The sequence below is a fragment of the Symphodus melops genome, assembly GCF_947650265.1.
Source record: "Symphodus melops genome assembly, chromosome: 4".
NCBI lineage: Eukaryota > Metazoa > Chordata > Actinopteri > Labriformes > Labridae > Symphodus > Symphodus melops.
In genome coordinates, this window is record NC_136694.1 from 27,537,544 (window position 1) to 27,557,042 (window position 19,499).

Genomic DNA, 19,499 nt, shown 5'->3' on the forward strand with positions numbered 1-19,499 from the left:
TTCGTCTGTTATTACAGAAGCTTGACTGAAAAAGATGTTTCTTGTGGCTGTTTGAAATTCTTATATTAATGGGAAAAAAAAAAAAACCCATTCAAGCAGACCATCAGGGAAATTGTCGACACTGCGGCTGAACCCAAATGCAGACCAGACTGATAGTGTCGAAAAATGATTTCTTTTTGAATAAGCAGGGAAAGGTGTGAGGCAGTGAGCAGGAGGGGTTCTGGCTGGCAGGCAGGCCTGCTGGTGGTTGGCTTTGTAGGGTGTGGTAGATAATCCCGGGCACAAAAAAACAGGAGTCAGTGGTTTGGCAGGCCAGCAGCCAAAAAAAACTACTTCTTGCTGTTAGTAAGCAAGGCAAACTGAAGCTGGACTTGTAGCCAACCAACCATGAATGCTACAGCAATCCGGCAGAGACTGAGTGTTGGAGCAGGGATCGTGTTGGAGAATATGATTGCAGGCAGGTGTGTTGATTGGAGACCCAGTGCAGGTGAGCAGAGTGAAGAGGACGGAGTGGAAAGGAGGAGGGGAAAACAAAATGCACCAAGCACTCACACAAAATACTGAGAAATAAAATAAAAAAACACACATACCTCATGCAACAGGAGTCAAGGAGCAGGTACCGTGACAGAAATCAAAGGTAATTAATAAAAACTACTTCAAATGTTATTGCAAAGCTGTAAGGATGTAAGTTTGCTGTGTCTTGTTAAGATCTCCAGTGTTAATGTGTGTGTGTGTGTGTGTGTGTGTGTGTGTGTGTGTGTGTGTGTGTGTGTGTGTGTGTGTGTGTGTGTGTGTGTGCGTGTGTGAAGGTGTGTGTGTTTGCTATGAATTACATTCTTCTCCCAGGGCATAATTGCATGCAAATTATTTCTCTCTGCCCGGTTAATATCTGTAACTCAGAAATGGCTGTAAGTGTTTTCTAGATATTCTGTGGGGGCAAGATTGTGGGGGGGGGGGGGCGGTCCGATCTGCTGTAACAGCAAAACATGAAGCAGCCACGAGTTGTCCCAGGCAACATCTGAAGGGACATGTCTAAGTCCCTTTCCATTCGTTGTTTAGTTACAGCAAATCAAAGTGTTTAATTAGAAAGAATCAAAGACGCTTATGTTTGATGGTCAGCCATCTGTGTCTGCCTCCCACTTCCCCGCCTGCCTGCTGCCTTCAGGTACAGCTGAAGCCCTCAGTTTCACATGCTATCTGCAAGTCAGTCACTCCGCTGCCATGTGCTGCAGATGCGTGCATGTCACATGACGCTTCTGTGTTGTCGGAAATAGAAAAAAAAGAAAAGGAAAGCCTAACATGTCTTCACTGAAAGCTAAATTGATGTTTACCCTGCAAGCCACATGATGGTGCTATAGCAGCATGTCACTGTCTGAGCCTTGTCAAGTGTCTTTGAAGGCCTCATTATGGCGTGTGTAAATGTGCAAACAATGAAGGATTTAATATTTGTTTCATTCTTATGCCTATTTCCATTCTTAATGATTAGCTTTTAATAACCCCCCAAGTGGGAAGATTGTTTCAAACACTGATCCTATAAACTCTGGAATAGACATTTGGCATGACACCATTATTAAGTGAAAATGGAATATTGTTCAATAAATGACAAATTCATATATTTCTTTGATGTTTATAAAACAAGACATAACACAGGAAATGGATTTTGTGGGTACAGTAAAATAAACAGAGTTAAACACACGTATGTTTTTCTGTCTTCCAGCAGGGTAACAAATTACAAAAAGAACCGCAAGTGCAAATCTTTTGGAAGAGTTTAAAAAGTCTCAGCACATGCTTTTAGAAGCTCTCCTATTTATACTGTATGACAAACCCATTTACACCCTGTCATACTTAAAGAGCAAGTGTAGATAATTGCATTGTATCCAGGCCACTGTGCAAGTTATATATGCAGCCTATAGTGCATCACTGTGATAGATTACGACTACATTGCCCATTCTCTGTAATATGTTAGAGTTGAATAAACTCATTACTCCGAGACTTACTTATGAATTATCTTAACAGCTAAAGAGGTTAAGCATCTGGAATGAAATAAAAGTAGTTTAATGGCAGGAAGGAGAGGCAAATCAAAGAAGCTACACTTTAAATGGCAGCACATCCTACGTAAATCTCAACGAACAGTAGTTTCAGAGTGTAATATTTTACATCTACTGCCAGGGAGTGAGGCTTTAAAAACACACACTTCTTTGTGCAATACCTGATCCAAAAAACAAAGCTATTTAAGAAACACAAGCTTTTTCTTCTTGTCTAAAGGTTAACCTTGTAAAAACCTCAAAGAAAATGACAACATAGTGGTTGAAATTTTGCAATAACATTGCGTAGGTTGAAAGTAAATCTGAGAGAAGCAGAATCCACTTCGAGAAACTTGATGCAAAGGGTTCTCTTGTAGGAATACTCCATCACCACCTAATCTTACCATCGATGGAGAACTGAGTCCTCGTTACACGCTGGTTTGCCGAGGCTTCTTATCGGGGAGCGAAAGGACAAAGGGGAAAAGTATGCCCTTAGCCGCAGAGAGGACACTCAAATTCTCATCTGTGAAAGCCGGAGAGATCTCATCAGCCCCAAACCTCATGGTGAAGTGGTGGCTGACGCAGTAGATTGTGTCGTCCATTGTGGTGCAATGGAAAACAGGGCAATGCAGAATACGTTTGGAGCTGCACTCGTACCACAGTCGAGCCACCGTATGGTAGCGATGCACGCTGAGACCCAGCAGAGGGTTCACTTCAAACCGATACAAAAATCTCCCCACGGCTACCATGTCGGCTGTTCTGTCTTTGCCTGCTGCTAACAAACCTGACCTCCAGGTGTTGCTTTTTGGGCTGTAGCGCAGAAGCATATACCTCAGCGTTCCCCCAGAAACAAAAAGCTCCCCGTTGCAAACAGTGACGTGATGAGCTACAGCGAATGTATCATTTGGCAGCGGAGCCACAAACGTCCATCTGTCCAATCGTGGGTCGTAGCGTTCCACTGAGGAGAGGCACTCCCCTCCGATGGCGTAAATGTAGCCCTCCAGAGCTGCCAGTTTGCAGCGGGGCCTGGCTTCATTCATGGGGCTGATCTCTTTCCAAATTGATGTCAAAGGATTGAAGCAAAACACTCGCTTTGAAGGTGTCATTTCTCTGTCTGTGCCTTGGCAGCCCACTGCCACAAATAAGTAGTTATCCATTGTGCACATGGCACAGGCTTTAGAGATGACCTCCTGAGGGATCGGGCAGAGTGTGTGCCAGGCGTCTTTGTAGTCATCATAATAGTACACTGCGCTGGATGTCCTCCTCTGCTCTATTTCTGCCGTCTGCCCTCCTGTGTTGTGCACCCAGTCTTGAGGATCCATATCTGCCACCATTACGAACCTCCTTCCTCTCATTCTCTGCTTGCGGATTTGCTCCCGCTCATCAGCCATTAGTCGCCCATAAAGGTTGGGGTCAATGAGCACCTGGAGGTAGTTGTCTGACATGACTCCCAGTGCCGCTTGCTGCACAGACGCCTCGCCATGTTTCTTTGCCAGGCACAGAGTCTCCAAACAGTTACCCAGATCAAGTTTACTCTTTAGGCTTTCCAAAGCTGCACTGTCAAGTGCTGGAAGGTGTAAAAATGGAGCTCCTGCTACTGTCTCTAGATCTGCTTCCTCTCTCACAGCGCTCTCTGTAGAGGAAAAGATCATATGGTAAACAGTGATGGACTCATTGCTGGCTGAGGTCAGAGAGTGAGTCATTCGAGTTGAGGCGCTTGATGCCAGAGAGGGGATGGGAAGTTCAGACTGCTCAGCTGCAGACAGATAGCTCTCCTTGCGTAGGAGTACAGGCCTTGCGGGGGGCCTCGGCTCGGGACTTCGCAGAGAGGAAGGATCTTCGCTTTGTGGTACAACCAGATCACGCATAATAATGGGGCTCAGGGAGGAGGGAGATTCTGTGCTGCAACTTCGAAACTCCACTGGCTGTGATTCAGAGCTCCTCTCAAACTGACCCAGCACTGTATTTGAGTCAGAAATAGAGTGAGAGGAAGACTCGACATAGTAATCATATATCTTTCCGCGCACAACCCGGTTTTCTTTTCCTTCCAGCACAACGTTAGCATCCTCCACTTTGATCTCTGCCTTGGAGAGGAAGCTGGAGTAGGCCCCCTGGCGCTCCAAGTCCTGCCTCAACTCCCTGCTCACACCCACACTGCCCTCCAGCTTCTGCAGAAAGCAAGGAGAGCGGCGTCCCGTAGTACTGGCCATCCCACTCTCTGTTGGATGAGGAAGGTTCAAAGCAGAGCCAAATGAAATATTTCTGGTGGCATCCTCTGCCGGCTTTTGAAGAGTGAGTAGCTCTCCTTTCATGCTGATATTTTGGTCACTATTTGACACACTAAATGCATCCTCACTCTGTTCGGCTTGGCATAGATGAGCTTCTGTTGTCGTTTCCTTTGTGCTGCCAGATGTCAGGTCGTCAGAGTCTTTGTGGGAAGGTTTAGATCGCTTACCCCCATCATCCGAATCACCGTTTGCGGAGCTTTGACATCGCAGCGTCGTCTTGCAGTTTTGACATTTAGCCTTTCCTGTCTCTTTGCTGTCCTTAACACAGAGCTGAGTTTTCTTTGCATCCCTGGAGCTGTAAAACTTGAAGGCCCATGAAACCAGCAGCACGGCAGTCACAGAGAGACTCAGCTTCAACAGCAGCTGCATGTCGAACTGAACTCCCAAAAGCTCCGCAATGGGCATAGTTGAAGCAGTGATGGTGGCGTAGATCGGTTGACTGGTCCTATTGAATGTTATTGTCGAGGCGTCTCAGCTGACAGAGCATGTTGTCTGGCTTTCATTGTAAAAGAGCCGCCGTGATCTGATGACTGCTCCTCTTTGCCAGAAGGATCAGGTGTAAAATGATACCTGCTCAGGTACTATTTGCATCCCTGACTCTAAGGAGGCGGGGCGCCGGTCAGGCACCACCTGCAGCATGCTACAAGCACATTCAGAAACCATACACAGGATATGTAAATACACAGAAGATCAATATTTGCTTATGCAATTCGCTGACTCATCCAAGCATTTCCCATGACTGTCAATGCAGAACTCTGGTCCCTAACTTCCTGAATGCAATTGAATCCTGAATGCACTTGAATCCCTATTTATTCTGTTGTTGCTGGGGGGGGGGGGGGGTTGCATCTTTTGCTTAGAAGTTACTCAAACAGGAGGCGTTCAGGCCATACTTTATGAAAATATCCACAAAAAATATTATGACGGATCACGCGCCTTCACTTGTTCAAACACATGGCTGGAGCTGTGAGAGGAACACATGGTTTGAATAAGGCGTGGGGAGTGATGATAGGTGACATGTACCAAACACTTAATAACCAGGATACATTTGTTTGCACAGCCATGCCACAGATCAAAGGTCCTTTCTGTGACGGTGCAGATGCTTGAAAAGCTGAAAATTCCTGTTGCATAACATTATGGTAGCCACTTGATATGATAAGCATACAGAACTGTAGAAAATGTAGATAACCGTCTAAAGGATGCCAGATGGAGGGATGTCTACAGAGAAACCTAAAAGTGTCATTCATTTCTATACACTATACTGAGATGCAAACCCCCTCCTCTCCTGTCAGTCTCCGCTGTCAGGCTGTCATTTGTGTTGTTGATAACACACTCAAGCAAGGCTGCGGTCAACAAGAGAGCAGCGTTTATATTAAAAGCACTCGGTGTAGTGCATCATTTTGAGAGGCACACAGAGGGCGTGCTTGCTGTCCATGGCTGCTGTTTGGTTATCCGATAGCCGAGCCAGCAGACGAAATAAAGGAAACTGGATTCTGAAAGCATGGCTGACTACTGAATAATTCACAGTTAGGCTGAAGAGGCTGCTTTTCATCCTCACCATTGCTCCTAGGTCAGGTGAACCATACAGAACACACACCAAAAAAATTATGATGCCCAGCCATGTACATTGTTGCATGGAGCCACTTTCACCTCCTCTTGCTTGTGCCATCCATGATTAGTGAGCAACATTCAGCTGAACAAGAACAGAAGGCCAAAAAGTCGTTTTGTAACAGGTGTTTCCCCTTTTTTCCTGTAATAAATATGCAAATTAGTGAAGCATTGGCAGAAAAGGGATGTAGGCGGTAAACACACAAAAAAAGAATGCCTAATATTTTCTGTGCATCATATTTCAGTCCTCATTTTGTAAAGGGAATAAAAGGAAAACTGATGAAGCCAGACCATGAAAAGTCTGAACAGCCATGTCTTATAATGAGCAAAGAGAATCATTTCTTGTGTGAAAAAGAAAAAAAAGTCATTTGCCTGCTGAATCTTTTTGGTCAGAAGCATCTTTAAATACATGGGTCGTTTTCACATATTCATAATATGTGGCTATAAGTACAACACGTCTACGCAAACAAAGTTATGAAGCATGACGATTTTATAAAGACACTTTGCATCTTGTCTAATGTGTTGGGGAATGGTAGCAGACCTGTTTTCCTCTCATGAATGTGAAGAGAGTGGTAACAAGCATCAAAAAGCACAGGAGTGCCCCTTGAATCAAAATTAAAATCACGGCTGAGTTATAATGCTTTACAGTGGGTGGACAGGGATTGGCGTCCTTTGCTTTCCTCACTGGAAAATAATAAATTCAACGAGGATACGACTGACTACTAATAATGTTTCTCTCTCATCTCCAGAATGCAGGAATATGGATTGTTCTTTGGCAAGGTGAGCCAATGTCCCGATATTCGACTCGAGCTGTGAGAAAGTCTCCTCTTAGCTCCAACCTGGTTTAAACCTTAATCTCTTAATACATTTTGTGTCCTTAGAGAAGCTTCGACTGCAATTTTTTTGAAGACCAAAAAAAAAAAGCAGGATAAGTCTGCAGTAAGAGTTGCAAATTGCGAGGGTTTAAAGCGATATGGGGATCTCCTTGAAGTCATTTTGGAGTCGGTACAATCAAACAACCCTGAAACAATTTCATGAGCCAAAGTCTTTGTCTCTCAGCAGGAGCACAAACTAAAACTAGACCTTTGAAAGTCGGACTGACTCCTCAGGCATTTGGGGGTTGATGTACTCTTGATTGTTTAAACGTAATGTGGACCCATGCTGGCCTAGGTGTTCTGAGCATACTCCACAGTTTTTGCACTGGACTTTGACCTGGAAGTCAATCAGCATAAATACGTAGAAGACGAAGAAATCATGGTGATGTGGCGAGTGCCAGAGAGAGAGTGCCACCCTTTGTTTCCACAGGTGAGAAGACACTGTTTATGTTGTGTCAGCTGACGGAGTCAAACATACTGAAGCACATGAATGGAAGAAAAAAGTAGACTATTAGTACTAGTAGATTGTTTGGTGTGTAACATAAAGGCCCTGACAGACCAAGCAGATGGCAAAGACCTACTAGCGACAAAGGCCGATTGTGGCGTCGCCTTACGTCGCCTCACGATAAAGCCAGGGCCTTCCTGAACCTGTGTCGAGATCTGGAGGGAAACAAAACCTCCGAACCGCCAGTCACAGTGATTCCTCTCACTACCTTCGCCGCCACTGACTGACGCCCATTCAACATGTCGAAATCGGCAGAAAAAAATGCAGATGATGCAGTGACAGTCAAACACGCCACAAAAACGAGTCGCTCACAGACGGTCCAACTACTACTGATGACTTCCTTGGTGTGTCAGGGCCTGAATGGGTCAATGACAAAAAACAGTCCAATAGAAACTATCTGTAAGGGGTTGTATACTGGGGCAAAGACAGTAGAGGGCCTAGTCGACCTTTAACTGTGGCTTTACTTAACTTTGCATGTGAACATATTGACAGTCCTTCAGATCTCTTTATATTGGGAGATCTTTGACTGGAATGGTGGCCAATACTTGCAGTTATTCAAATGTGTCCAATAAAGTCCAATAATGTCTTCATAACGAAAACAACATTTTTAAACATTATTTTTATCTGGTTCCCTCTGTAGTCCATGAATTGCATCAGGTAATTGGGTAAAAATATAATTTGAAATCACTCTTGTTATGAGCTCGCACAAATTATGAGCAGAGGCTTTGACAGAGTCCCTGATGCTCCATACCATAGATTACAGAATACAATACAATCAATGGTCAATATATGGCCAAGTCTTCATGGCGAACACTTCAATAAGAACCAATGAACTTGAACATTATAGCCTGCACTCACAATCAAATATGTCTGCAGCAGGCTTTATTCGCCCAAACATCTGTTAGAAGATCAAACACAGAGTTGTAAGTAAAGTCAAGGCTTGTAAGGTTTATCATCTCTCCATTTTTAATACAGGTGAAATGAAACAAATGCAACAACCCTGTTTACACACGCTGTCTCAGGTGAGCGCCTCCCTGGAAATGGCGGGCTAAAATGATCCTACTAGTACTGTAAATGTCTGGGTAAGAGTTACGTATCGTACACAATGTAGGTCACTTAAGATAGTATGTCACAAGTAAATAACTTGGTTACAGGCCAGTGACAATGAGTTGCAGCTCCGTCATTTGCAACACACCAAAAAGGAGAAAGAATCTTCAAACGTCACATGCACCACAACCCCAAAACAGCAGACATATGTTAGGTCATTTTTTCACTCTGTCCTCGGAGACCTGCCATGAAGATATAAAAAGCCCAAAATGAGAAACAGAAAGGCTGGTAATGTTTCTGTCCTTTCAGCCAAGAATGATGTCTGAAAACAGTGTCGAATGAAGTACAAACAAAGGTGGAGGAGAAGTGTAAACTCCCAACGATTCTCACAACCAGCCCTCACCAGAACCCATATAACTTCTTTGATTATTTTCAATATTTACACTGATGTACACAAAATACACTCAAAAAGGAGATTTTTTTTTTTTTCCCAGTTTTTCAATGTGTTTAAATCCTCTGGTACATTCCAAGCCTTCGGGAAGAAAAACAAAAAGGAAAACTTGTATATTCATAAAAAAAAAAAGAATAATGTTCTCTTGGAGCATCTGTGTTTGTTTCCCCCATGGGTTTATCAGCTTGTTGCTAATCAGGTGCATCCCAGGACATGACAAAGAAGGGTGTGGTTGATATGGAGCCGAGGCCAGTTCCACTTTTCACATTTTAACCACATTTTGACTCATCGAAATAAAATGCTTTGTTCTTATCTGTTTTAAATCAACTGAGTTTATTGATCCAACAGGCAAACGTGGGACAAGAAACAAAAGAAGGTGTAACTGGGCAGGGCTATATAGGAGGTTGTCATGTTCATTTTGTCGGTCTTTCTTTTTCATTTTTTTGTCATTATTTCGGTTATTATTTTGTTACAAAAAAAACAAAAAAAAACAGTGGAACGCCATCCTGTGGTGGAAATGTTTCCTCATTGACTGACGCATGGAGGGCCCGTTGGTGACCGGAGAAGGCTTGCAGGATTTGTGTGTGCGGGTGTTGTGTAAGAAGGGCAAGAATGCGTGTGTGTGGGTGTGTGTTTGTATGTGTGTGTGTGTGTGTGTGTGTGTGTGTGTGTGTGTGTCTCGGATGAGGGGTTTCACGTCAGTTCCACTGTCACTGTGAGGACAAGTGCCATCGATGTAAGTCCTAGCATGTCACTGCGAGAGGCTCCATCTGTGGAGAAATCAAAGAGCGGTCGGTCAGACAGGGACACACACAGGCTTCTCTTCATCTCCAGCAAAGGCAAATATTCAAAACAGTGCACCATTACATTAATCCCTATATTTATGGCCCATAAACCTGCATAAATGTAATGAATATGGTTTTGTGTGATATAACCTTTTTACATTTCATTGACTGCTTTAAGGTAAACCATGCTGCATTTGATTAATCCTTCAGAAATATGAGATTCTGCTACTTCAGATGTGTTTTATATTCTAATAAATCCACGTTATGTGACTTGACTTAAGTTATTTTTGAAGCCACAAATAACTCTTTTTTTTTTTTTTATCATGGTTTACTTAGAGGTCCTGTGAGGAACTTGTATGGAAGCAGAAGTGCTGATTGTCAACAGGCAAGGAAGGCAACTGCTTAGGGCCTCAGACCAGCGTGCACATTTTGTAACAATAGTAGGAAAAAGCCTCCCTAAGGGCCCCGATCTGACAGCACTCACTCTTGTCTCCCTGCTAAGTGTTCCATACATCATTGCTTTGAAAAACAAAAAGTTTGGTCAACGAAAGTCAACAAAGAAAAATAAAGAGGAATGATCTGTCAACAGAGGGAGACAAAAAGAAACGGGAAACAAAGAGGAAGAGGAGTAAGTGTTGGACACTGGCAGACATGTTGGTGATGAACGCTGGTTGGAGGGCCAACCCAATTGATTTTCGCTAAGGGCCCCAACAGACTCTAGACTCGCCACTGGTCTTAGCTCTGTGTGGTCGTCCTGCTTTCTTCTACTAGTCAATCATATCATATCACTAACTTCAAATCTCTGCTGTGGAAAACGTACATAAAGACACTATCTTGAGACATTTGTTAAAACATGAAAAAAATAATCAATCTTCTCTCTGTTGGTCTCGTTTGTTACTCGATATCATTTCAGTCTGTTTCATAACCAGCTCAAAACAAATCACAGGAGCTTTAGAAAACAGTGGATTCAACAATCACATAAGTGAATGGAAAACATAAATACACAACCTGGAGTTACCTCTTATAAATTTTGAAATATAGATATTATCATTTAATGTTTGATACGAATGAAGTCAATTTGATTATGTGTGATGTAACCTTCTTTTTCTTAAAGGTACAGTACGCCACGGTACATTTGTGTAATCCTGAATAAGCTGCAGGTTGTTTCGGTAAAAATAGTGCTTGAGATGGTGAAATATAATGAAAATACATTTCATAACATATCATTAAAATTGAAAGTGTTTTTTTTTTTTTTTTAAAGCCAGTGAAGTACTCGATGATGATGTGATTCTGTGAAATGATTGAAAAAACATTGAGATGGTTCTTTCTTATTCGATGAGAACTTTTCTATCTTGTTCTACTTAAAAATCTATAAAAAAATTGAAATTGAAGGAAATTTAAAAAAAAAAAAAGAAAAAAGATAGTTGTACAAACTAGGCTGCCAGTTAATACTGTATTAACTAGGCTGCCAGTTAATACAACTGTATAATGACAGACTTGACCTGGGTGAGGTATTGCTCAGAAAAAGCAATACTGTAGAAAGGACACCCGATCAGACAGACAAGCAGTATATGTCGCGTGTAGAGACGAGATCGATCGTTAACACAGATAAGAAACATAGATCCCCGAGGATATTGACAAAGAGTATACAGTATGAGTACCACTCCACCGATACTCCGACGTGTCCCCACATTGCCTTTGGTGCAGTTCAAACAAACACAAATTTAATCTTTCTTTCCAAATATTTGAAGAGAAAAAAAAAAAACCCAACAGAGCTATGAGGAGTGATGCTCTAATTTGATTTCACTTTATTTTGAACTTACTTGTTCTATTGCCCACAATGTGGAGACTAGATCATAGAGCAGAGATAAGCTATGTGTTGCGATTGTTTTTCCTGCAGCTCCCTGGTGTGGAACATTACAGAGAGGACGGAGGAACCCAGAGCTGCTGCAGGAGGAAAAAGCTGCGACTGACTGCAGGTGTGGCTTTGCTTACATAAGCAGCAGTTTGTTTGGTCGAGGCTACACTACAACAAACACGATGTGAGCATGACTGAATTCAGGTGTGGCTGGGCTCAGGAGATTCAACATAAGATCTTGTAGGGCTTACACTCATCAGGTGATTGAGTCCTGTGTTCACAGCCTGATTCACATAAATACATGATGTAACTCGTGACTTTGTCAACTAGTTTGAGGATTTCATTTTGAATTTGTCCATTGTTCAGCTTTAATAGGAGTCAGTGGGAAAGTGCACACACCCTCACTCAGCATGTGTATCCTTTAGCCGTTGGATAGACGCCTGTGTATAATGGCCATGACACTCAAGTTAGCTATCAGCTGCATATTAATTGGTTCCAATTTAGCAGTGAACAAAACATACAAAGACGTTTTTTTTATTCAAGATGAACATCCTGGAAACTACGGAGCCCCTGAAGCCCCAAAAAGTAGACAATCTGATCTGTATTATCTTGAATTTCCCTGAGGATCAATAAAGTATCTCGTTCCAGGTGATAATTGTAATGGGTGAAACAATGAAATCTGCATATAAAAACTAACTCACTGTGGACCTGCATCATTTTTGTTTTCATATTGCAATTCATATCAATAAAGAAATATTGGACAAGGTCATCGCACACTGCATATATCACGCAGATCTATGGGAATAATAGGTGTCAGGGTTTCGTCCAAATGACAGAAATGGCTTTTACAAACTATAGACTGCATAAAAGAAGCAGGCTATATGAACCATGCCATCACTGATCAGGGTGAAAATACATGATGGGTGTATATTCATGATCTATATTTGAGCCATAAGTGACCGTATTTGGTTGATAGGCCTCTGAAGTAGCTATTTAATGATGAACACAAATACGACTAATACCTCGCTAGTCCATTGGACACTAAATGGAACCTGCCATACTTTAGCACGCTAAAGATTTGACAGGTGCAAATTAGAAAAATCTTTCCTATTTTAATAAATCCACTGAGTATTGTGATCATTGTCCCATCGGGTTTCTCATGATCTGACTTGTTCAGTCAGCTATTTTTCACAACCAGTAGAGTCGCCCCCCTGCTGGCAGGTTGAAATAATGCAGGTTTGAGGGATTTCCACATTGGCTTCGCTTTAAACACCAATTGGCTACATCCACTTGTAATACACAGTCTATGCCTATGTTGTTATATTCTCTGCACTCTGGGAAATGTTGTGTGTTAGCAGTTTGATTGTCAAAGAATTGGATCATATGTTTCCCAAAATTGTTTAAATCAAACTATCAGGGTTTCATCACGGCTCCTAATCCTTGTTAATCTCCACAGAAGTGACATTCTGTGTTCAGCATATTACACTCTGTTTATGGGAAGTCGTAACGCATTAGGCAACAACAACTGGATCTTCTTAATAAGTACTTCATCGCTTTCTGAAATGGGCCCATCCAACCAGAAGATCATCATCTGAGGTCCCCTCTCAGTCTACGATCAGAGATGCAAGTCGCCCAGCCATCTGTTTGCCTTCAGTTTTTGGCTCAGACCTCTGTGCATTTCTGCCAACCTGAATATCAACTGGGACTCATTTCTGTGGCAGCGTGCTCTTTTTAATAAGGATCACTCCACCTCAGTCATGCTAGACTGAAAATGCCAGCAGAAAACATATCCCATTCTTTTAACACATTTCGGTTTTCACTCCAGAGAAAGTTTAAAAATCAGTTAGCTGCCTTTACAGAACCTCTGTGTATTTCTGACTGTGGCTGTGACACATCTGCTTATACTGCTACCACTCGTGCTTCCTGTCTCTGATCTGACCTCTGGTCTCAAAGAGGATTTTGATTTTAATTTTGCAAGGCACTATGGGAAATGACAGCTTGGCAGTAGCACGTCTGCCAAAAAAGAAAAAAGAAAAAAAGAAAATGCAGATTACTTGACTATAGCTGCTGGCACTTATGGCATTGTTATTTGTCAGAGTCCATCAGCTGATACTTTGTTAATTGTGATGATTTTTTTTGTTACTGTTGCACAACCGTATCCAAGCCAAGAGGATGATTTGCCAATAGATTAGAATATAACTCCAAACTCTTGATCTTCACATCTGCCTAGTCTGTCATTAATCAGAGTATATGGTAATAAAAATGTGTTACATGTTTGTTCAGAATTTAATTTGTCTCTTCAATTCTGTTACAGTATATGCAAGGGCTAACCTCTGTTGCAGCTGGTGTGGAAAGGCAAAAAATAAAAAATGCTGGCTGGAAAATCCCACGATACTCCATGAACACTTTTATAAAAATGCTCTTTTCTGCAGCTGAAAAAAATATTTCATCACACCTGTTTTTTTGGGTTTTTTTTTTTGGGGGGGGTCATCTTTTTTTAATGCCACATCTAATCAAACGTTTTAAATTTGTAACAGGGGCGTGTCTGAGATGAATAACAGATGAACACATTGCAGTTTGTTTTGCAGGGGATTTGAGAACCTCCCTGAAGTCCTCTTTCTATTGATTAAATGTGATTTGGGAAATGCATTCCCAATATGGAACCATCACTGGGACTCTTCTGGGCTGTAAGTGAGACTACGTCCACATTTTATACAGTCTAGGGTTTAAACCTCTTGACGTTAGGTTGTAGAAAATAATATTTGAATGCATTCACATGCAACATTAGCTAAGATGCTGTCACAGCTTTGAATGCAATGCTAAAAAACAGCCAGCCAGCCTTTGCTCAACGATCGAGTACAAAATAAAGATCAGCAGCCGCCTGTACTAAACTACAGCAGCAGAAAAAGCTAACTGTGATAAGCACTCAACACACGAAACAGGTGATGACAACAGCTCCTTATTCAAGGCCTGCAGGCGATGCTAATTCAATGTTATCAGGCAAATATTTGCTTCTCTTACGATTGATTTGCGTCAAATATTTTCCCCATACATTTCCGACCATGACCTCACCTTAATGGAACCCAGGGTCAGGTAAGTTTACAGGTCTTTCAATGAGAGTATTTTCCATTTTAATTGAACCTAACCTCAGATACTTTTAGAGGCTTATGATGTGCACAAGACCTGGTTTTAGAAGGCTCTTGTTGGTTTGAAAGCTGCTGCACAATACATCACAATGCATCTTGTTGTATGGGGGCTGGAAATTTGACAAAGATAGATGAATTTAAGGCCACTTGAGAAGCATAATTTCTTCTTTGTTGTGGACTAAAGGGAGTTGTCCCTCCCACTTGCACCGGGCCAGGAGTTGTGTATTCAGCCATTAAGCCATCAGGCACGTGTGTGTTGACCCCTCGGGGCCGTGTTGTACACCAATTTGAATTGCATGCACGGCATGTCTGTGCGTCCATGCTGACCTGATTCTGTCCTTGCTGTGACACACCTGCTCCTGTGCTTACCAGAGCATTTGCATATTCAGATTTGCATCCTTAAGATATGACTAGCAGCCACGAAAAAAGGTAGGGGAAAAATACAGAGAGAAGTAGAGAAGGGGGAGAAGAAAGTGCATATGGGAAAGAGAGAAATAAACTGAGTGCAGGAGAGGACGAGAGACAAATAATGAGATGTTTTTTAAAGCAGCAAGCCAAAAAAGAGAGAGAGAGCGTGAGGCTGGTTGGCTACATGACTTTTCAAATCTCATGTGAATGGGGCAGTTCAGCTTAAAGACAGCTCTGCCCGCCATCTGCTGTGGAAGCTGTTCACACTGTACACTGGAAGATGAGTGTCGCACACATGCATTAGGGATTATAGACTGTGTAGTTAAACCATTCAAATGCATTTTACAGTTCGTCAGCAGCAGCTCATTGTGCGACCATAACAATGCAGGTGTTTCAGTGATTCCTGTTGGTTGCAGCAGCTGCATTTTTACATGAAGCGCAAATTACCGGCGCATTTTACAAAATGACATCAGGAAAGTCTTCCACTTAGAGCTTGTTATGCTAACTAGGCATAACACCATATTACAAGTGCTTATGCCCGTTTTAGCGGAGATGCCGGCTTTAAGCAAACCTGAAAAAAGTGTCTGAAGAGTCTCCTCCTTAAATTCATTCAGTGACTTTTTTAAGCATCTAAACCCTGATTGATATTTTACAGAGTCAGAATCTTATTTCAGTCTTTATAATTCTAATGCACATCTGAAAAAACCCCTCCCAAACTGTGTCTTTTATTTATTCATTCATGTGTTTGCACAGAAGACACAAAAAAAGAAATTCCACAATGAAAACGAGAGGAGTGCGAATGATAAACCTCCCCATATTAGAAATGCTGCATTATTATCTGCACTGACCATGAGACTTGAGTGCCTGAAAGATTACATCAGAATTGTGTGCTTGGCTGAAGAGAACAGTAGGAAATAAAATATGACAGAAGGGAGAGGTAGAGAGAAACAAGGTGGTGAAAAAGGGTTAAAAAAAAAATAATAATAAGGCTCCGAAAGCCTGAAACTGAAAGAGCGATTGGCACAGACATGCAGACAGAAAGTGAGTATGAAAAGTCAGAGAGGAGGCGAGGAAAGACAGACAGAATGATTGAAGCAGGGAGAGAGGGAGGGAGTGGCAGGAAAAAAAAGGAGGAGAGATGGAGGGGTTGTTGTCACAGCCCTGCGGCTTCTCCTGACAATCCCTCATCTTTACATATGATAATCTAGAAGCCGCAAATGAGCCACTGCTCCACATACGAAACACCAATAATCTCGCACTCAACCAAAAGTGACAGGCTCAGTTAGTCATTGGAAGAGGCTTCTGCTGCTGCTGCTGCTGCTGCTGCGGCTGAGGATTAATCCTGACTGAATCACTCTCACACACTCTATCAGGGAGAATGCATTCAGGGCAGAATGAGAAACATCCACCTGTCAATACTTGAATGTGAAAACCACAGTCTGCCAAAGAATTTGCCTCTCTGATCAGTGCCAGATTTCTGCACACATCCTCTGTCGGAGCAGACGGCAGAGTGTCACATTTTGTTCCCCGGATCACACACACACACACACAGTGTCTCTGGAAACGTGATGATCAAGTGATACAGCAGGAACCATGAGATGTACAATAACGACACCACACTCAAACACAGCCATTTGTTGCTGCTGGGATACTTACTGTTCGGATTCTGTGTGTTTTTCATCATGCTCGGATTCTCTGCAGGAAACAAAGCAGAAAAAAGAAAAAAAAAAGATCAATTGTGAGACGATGAAAAAAAATGCAGCCCGTTACCAAGAGCCTGAGTGAGTAAAGGAAGGGAATTAATAAAAGGGTAAAGAGAGGGAGCGGGAGAGAGACTGAGAGGAAAAAGACAAATAGTCATGTCTGACAGAGGTTGTAGCTTTTCTAATGACGCTGAACTGAAGTTCCTGCAGCACACGTTAAATGGCACATCCCCGGTGAGAGAGATCGGGCCTGTTAATGGAAGTGGGAACACAGAGCGCTCCACCAGAACAACCAGGACACTATTAGCAGCAGAGAGATCAGGAAACGGCAGACTTTCACAGAAGTTTGGAGGCAACAAATAATTCAGTAATGATCTTAAGCCGCGTTTTAAGGGAGCGACCGAGCCCTAAGAGGTCAGGCACCCATTGATTTTATTTCATGCCGTTTTCCCCTTGATAATCAGTACATTTAGCTTGTTTTTTTCTGGGATGCTTGACTTATTCGCCTCATTATTCTGGATAACGAGGCTGGTTTTCCCATGACAATGAGATATTTTTGTTTTCCTTGAGATATCGAGAACTTTTATTCTTTTTAAAGATTTGTTTGGGGGGGCTTTTAATGCCTGCGTTGTGAAGTTGGACAGTGGATAGAGTTGGAAACCAGGTGGAGAGACAAAATGATGAATGACATGCGGAAAAGGAGCCACAGGTCGGATTCCAACATGGCCGCCTGCCTGAACCCCCCCAGCCTCTGCACGCACTAACCACTAGGCTACCAGCTCCCTGAATCAGAGGGTAGACATGAAATATCAAAAAAATATATAAACAAGAAATTAGAGACTGATTTGTACGAGACTATATACTAAACTAAATAAGATAATAGTGCAGATATATTGAGACAAGGGATGATGCACAGGGAGCTTATAGCGATGACTAACTTCCAACTCTCGACTCTCGTTGGGCCTCTTGGCAAACAGAATAGTGTCACATAAAACCACATAACACACACATGTATTTTAGTTGTTTGCATTCTTCGCTACTGCACTGTTATACCTTTCCACAAGTGTGATTGTGCTTTTTGATAGTATTGTTAGTATGTATTTACATCTCGAGGCCTGCAAGTAGTAGTTCCGTGTAAATATACATTCGAGTGAATGTTTGTCTTACAGTACGTGTATTTTCGTGTTTGTGCATGCAGAGCTACTTAAAACTGAGTGAGTCCTTTTACATGCATACACACCACGCCAATAATCATGATAGTGATGCATAACAGCATGACTTTACTCTACTGACTGGTGTATTGAGTTTGCATGTTGAAGTTTGTTACAATACATTTATATGATTAGAAACATTTAACATCAGTCCTTTCTTTGGAGTCCAGGAGTTTGAATGGTTAAGGGTTAATTATCTCCACATATTAGGTGCTTGTGGAGTGCATGCCCATATATGGAGGCTGTAATCCTTCAGACGGGCGGACCGGGTTCAAATCTGACCTGCGGCTTCTTTCCCACCTTTCATTCCTTACTCTCTCTCCCTGATTTCCGAGTCTATCCACTGTCCCCTCTTTCTAATAATAATAATAATAATAATAATATAATAAACCTCCTGAAATCATCTCCCAGATACGACATACTCTGCACAGAAGCTGCTGCGAGGCGTGTCCTTCAGAGTAACGTTTTACTGTTTTACTGTATACTTTCAGAGCCTTTACTTTTTTAAAGTTTGACTTCAGTTAAGTATTGGAAAAAGTAAATGTATTACCACTGTCTTTGAGAACCACCATGAGTTCTTCTTCTTGAGTGAAGAATCTGCAGACTTTTTGCCACCTCTGAAAAAGCAGAGAAATTGCCTCCACCTTTATTAAGCAGCGTCGATGTCTGCCCTGCACAACGCACTCTGACGAAGTGTTTTCAAAGTTCTCGGAGGGATAAAGTAATTGCAAAGGAAGAAGCAGAAGGGCTTGAAAAGTATTAGCAACAGCGCCGAATTCCACTTTGCGAGCTATTTATTGACTTCACATATGAGCAGGTGGAAGCTACATACACAACTCAGTGTGTGTCGCTTTTTCTGGCCTCCGTGCAACCACATTAACATAGCAGCTCCTCTGAGAGGCGCAGGGAAATTAGTGCGTGCTCTCTGCACATGCAGGCTTGTGTTTGCCTGCGCCTGAACATTTGCATAAGCACACATATCTGTGTGTTTCTGCATGTGAGTGCAGTTTGGGTGTTTGCCTGTGTGTGTGTGTGTGTGTGTGTGTGTGTTTGTGTGTGTGTGTGTGTGTGTGTGTGTGTGTGTGTGTGTGTGTGTGTGTGTGTGTTTGTGTGTGTGTCATTGCCCGTTTTCTCGGTGCTGACTCACTTCACTGTAATCTCTGAGGGTATTATCGCTGAGGGTGGCTAAAGACGTACATCATCAAGACATGAGCGCTTCTCCTCGTCAGTGGAGAGTCTCCACACCAAGCCGTCATTATACTCTATTATTGCTGATGATGTATATTGAACAGGTTGCCAAACGAGCCAAACCCCCAAATACTCTCCATTTCCCTTTCTCCTCACCCCCGGGCAGGGAGAGAAGTGTCTCATCTCAAGGCCACGAGGGATTGTAGCCAAGGTCACTTAATCACCATTTACTTCCCCTCAGCGTGGGTGGAAGCAATCTACAAGGAGCGCGCAGACAGATGGGCCATGGTAGGCACGTAGCCGATGACACCTGAGGGTGCATCGGGGTGTTAAATAGACATTAGAGCTCCTCGTAGAGAAACGCCTCCCAAGGTAACGCCTCCCTAAAGTGCCTGTTTCCCCCTG

At 42.5% G+C, this 19,499-nt stretch overlaps 2 protein-coding genes across 3 annotated transcripts in view; both read right to left on the reverse strand.

The window, feature by feature from the left end:
• Positions 1-1,617: 1,617 nt before the first annotated feature.
• On the reverse strand, positions 1,618-4,902 carry klhdc7a (kelch domain containing 7A). Its single transcript, XM_079342227.1, has one exon. It carries the CDS (start codon positions 4,715-4,717, stop codon positions 2,453-2,455), a length of 2,265 nt encoding a protein of 754 aa, XP_079198353.1. The 5' UTR covers positions 4,718-4,902; the 3' UTR covers positions 1,618-2,452.
• Positions 4,903-9,269: 4,367 nt separating this feature from the next.
• Positions 9,270-19,499, reverse strand: part of igsf21a (immunoglobin superfamily, member 21a) — a 212,215-nt gene continuing 201,985 nt past the window's right edge. For both annotated transcript variants that reach the window (XM_079341977.1, XM_079341976.1), the window contains exons 9-10: positions 16,649-16,687; positions 9,270-9,565 (exon numbers count right to left, since the gene is read on the reverse strand). In XM_079341977.1, the coding sequence (XP_079198103.1) occupies positions 9,489-9,565; positions 16,649-16,687 (116 nt within the window). In that variant the 3' untranslated portion in view covers positions 9,270-9,488. The remainder of the gene's footprint in view (positions 9,566-16,648; positions 16,688-19,499) is intronic.